This window comes from Vanessa cardui, chromosome 8, assembly GCF_905220365.1.
Source record: "Vanessa cardui chromosome 8, ilVanCard2.1, whole genome shotgun sequence".
In the NCBI taxonomy this organism is placed as follows: domain Eukaryota; kingdom Metazoa; phylum Arthropoda; class Insecta; order Lepidoptera; family Nymphalidae; genus Vanessa; species Vanessa cardui.
This window is the reverse complement of record NC_061130.1, coordinates 8,969,911-8,973,141: the sequence shown is the minus strand read 5'-3', so window position 1 is coordinate 8,973,141 and position 3,231 is coordinate 8,969,911. Positions and strand designations below refer to the sequence as shown.

At 34.6% G+C, this 3,231-nt stretch overlaps 1 protein-coding gene across 1 annotated transcript; it reads right to left on the bottom strand.

The window, feature by feature from the left end:
- Positions 1 to 2,119: 2,119 nt before the first annotated feature.
- On the bottom strand, positions 2,120 to 2,974 carry LOC124532141 (histidine-rich glycoprotein-like). The gene has a single exon (XM_047106854.1). It carries the CDS (start codon positions 2,972 to 2,974, stop codon positions 2,246 to 2,248), a length of 729 nt encoding a protein of 242 aa, XP_046962810.1. The 3' UTR covers positions 2,120 to 2,245.
- Between the last annotated feature and the right edge of the window lie 257 nt (positions 2,975 to 3,231).

Here is a 3,231-nt window from a genome sequence, read left to right as displayed (position 1 = left end):
TTTTGCGGCGAATACACGAAACATCCCGAAGCAACTTTGTAAGTTCAACGATCCGGTCTTAACTGCTGTTCACTAACTTTTGGTGATGTACAAACTAACAAAACTATCTACATTAATAACGAGTAAACTGTTCATCGCGGAACAAGGATATTGAATGTTGCGTGATACGACACCAATGAGAGGGATATTTTGATTTTGATTTTTTTATTTTAAAATATAAATACTTTTATGAATTCGGAAAACATGCTTCGCTACAATTATTTCCGCGTCACACGACATTCGGGCCCCACCCTTCAACAACAACAACAGCCTGTATTTTCCCACTGCTGCGGTAAGGCCTCCTCTTCCATTAAGGAGAAGGTTTGGAACGTATTCCACCACGCTGTTCCAATGCGGGTTGCACAAGTGGCATAATTTCGATGAAATTGCTCATGCAGGTTTCCTCACGATGTTTTCCTTCACCGCCAAGCACGAGATGAATTATAAACACAAGTAAAACACATATGTATGTAGTGGTTAAATTTTTTAACTTAAATCATCGGTTAAGATGCACGCGTTCTAACCCCTGTGCCATCTCAGCTCTATTATTTTATAATAAACAATATAATATGTCAAAAAAGAGATGAAGCATGTCAAGGACGATAAAATATAAAGGTTATATTGGTATTTTAAAAAGGTAATTCAATCCATTTCATTGATACACATAAACCCAAGGGGTAGGGTTTTGTAGGTACTTAGGAGTATTTCTTTTAGATATTATGAACCTGCACATCCACGTCCACGTTTATAATTCTTAAGGATACAATTAATAAAAACTTTTCATGTGACACTAATTAATTAGAAGCAGTCCCCCAACGCGAAGTTTTTTTTAAATATTAATACATAGTTATACATATAGGTACTTTAGGATTCATTTTCTTTTATTATTTTTTACTTTATAAAGGTAGCTTATGTTTTTTGTGGCGGGGGTTTTTGAAATTTTTAATTTATTTTTTTATTATGTTTGTTTTTCAAACCAAAATTTGTATAGACACTTATTGTACCAGTGTGAAGCCGTGACGGGTAGCTAGTGTATAATATATTACAAAAAATATCACATATATCCATTATGCTAAATTTGGCCTAAATTGAGGCAGGTAGATACGCTGTGACATTTAGATTGACATGACCAGAGGAGGGTAACTTGAAAAATATTTACCGTAACATTAGCCGACATTGGCAAGAAAAAGGCTGAAAATTAAATAATTCATTTTAATATAAATATATGTCTTTATTTAGTATATAGTAAGCATACTATTTTCAGTTCGTATGTGAAAATTCTTAAATTTTCAAACAATCCTTTCGGTTAGCAATCATTTCAGACGTCCAATTGAATTGATAAGAACTATTTAAGAAAACATTTTAACCATAAAAGAAAACTTAGAGGTGAGTGACAAAATAAAGTGCAATTAAATAAATAATCTTAATTTTTTGGTAATTTTGTTGATTTTTGTCATTTAAATTTAATCAAAAAACTAAAAATGATTTAAATTTTTAAATTAGTACTTCAGTAACCAAGTCAAGTCAAGGTAAATCTACTTAGATATGACCACTGACGTACCTTTGGTTAGTAATTTTTTTTTTAAGAAATTTTCCTTTTTGTTACAATTTTCCCTTTCCTTGATGTTGCCATTAAAAATGTGTAGATATTTTGTTTTGGTATCACTAATTATTCATTAGCTCAATTACGCTTAACAATGTTTTTGAGTACAAAATTTAATCAGTAATTAGGGAGTAAGGTAGTGATTTTTATTTAATAATAGATAGAAGAAGATAATTATTAGATCTTTAAACATGATATTTATTTACGTAAGGTTGTAAATATGCTCCCACAATTTTTTTAATTGTGCCAGCATGTTTACAAGCTTGGATGTGTTTAAAATTAAAAATAGGCATATATTTCGATTCATTTATTAAAAAAATATTTACTTATATACAAAATTAACAAAACCCGTAACAAATAACAGAAGGCAGCAACGTAAAGTTCCTAAACACTACATAATAAACAATATTCTTCGCAAATGTTATGTTATTTACGTCGGAAATATTAAGTCTTCTAAAAACTTAACTATAAAGAAAAGGTTGAGAAGATATAGAAGGTATATAAAATGTTCAATACTTTAAATGAAGAATTATTGTTCAATATGCTGATAATAGAACTAGAGTATCTCTAAAAGTATCAATAATATCACAGCTTAAAAAGAGATCAGTGCTTTCCGTGATGGAAGCCCCACTCTTTGTGGTCCTTGTGACCGCCCTTCTTGCCATGGTCGTGATGGCCATGATGATGTTCCTCATGACCGTGATGACCCTTGTGACCATGATGATCCTCATCGTAATGATGTTTGTCATGATGACCATGCTTGCCATGATGATGTTCATGATGACCGCTTTCATGATGTCCACCCTTCTTGTGGTCTCCTCCGTGTTTTTCGTGATGTCCGTGGTGATGTCCGTGCTTGTGATGCTTGCCTTCGTGATGATGGTCATCATAGAAGTGATGATCCTTGTGGAAGTCGTCCTTGTGGTATTTCTTGTGGTAGCCGTCGGTCTTCTCTCCCTTGTCATGGTGCTTATGATGGCCGTGTTTGCCGCCTTTGTGATGATGACCATGCTCGTGGTGATGGCCATGATGGTCGTGCTCATCCCAATGCTTCTTGTGGCCACCGCCGTGTTCATGATGATGTCCTGCATGGTGATGTTTACCATGATCACCATGTTCTCCCTTGTGATGATGATGGTGTCCTTTGTGTCCCTTGTGTCCCTTCTCGCCGTGCTCGTGATGATGATGGCCATGGTGTTCCTTGCCGCCACCTTCTTCATGATGGTGGGATTTACCGCTTGCAGCCGCTACAAGGTCTTTTTCCTCTTCACCTAATTCTCTGGCATACACTGCCACAAGGCAAAGCAAGCCGAATGCTAGTACCAACTTCATGTTGATTGCTGTTGTTTCTATGCTTTGATAGTAGTTATTGGTTCTTTTATACTCGATTAGTTGAGATGAAGAAAGTGTTTGGTAATATTATTGCAGTATTCAGGGACAAGTTCTGGCCGCTGGACCGTTACGCGCTATTCCGATTTTCAATTGTGTTTCACTGTTGTTAATAAATTTGTTAATGTGGTTGAAGATTTAATTACTCGTGATATCAGATTTTTGTAATTATACATAATATAATATATAATGGATATTTT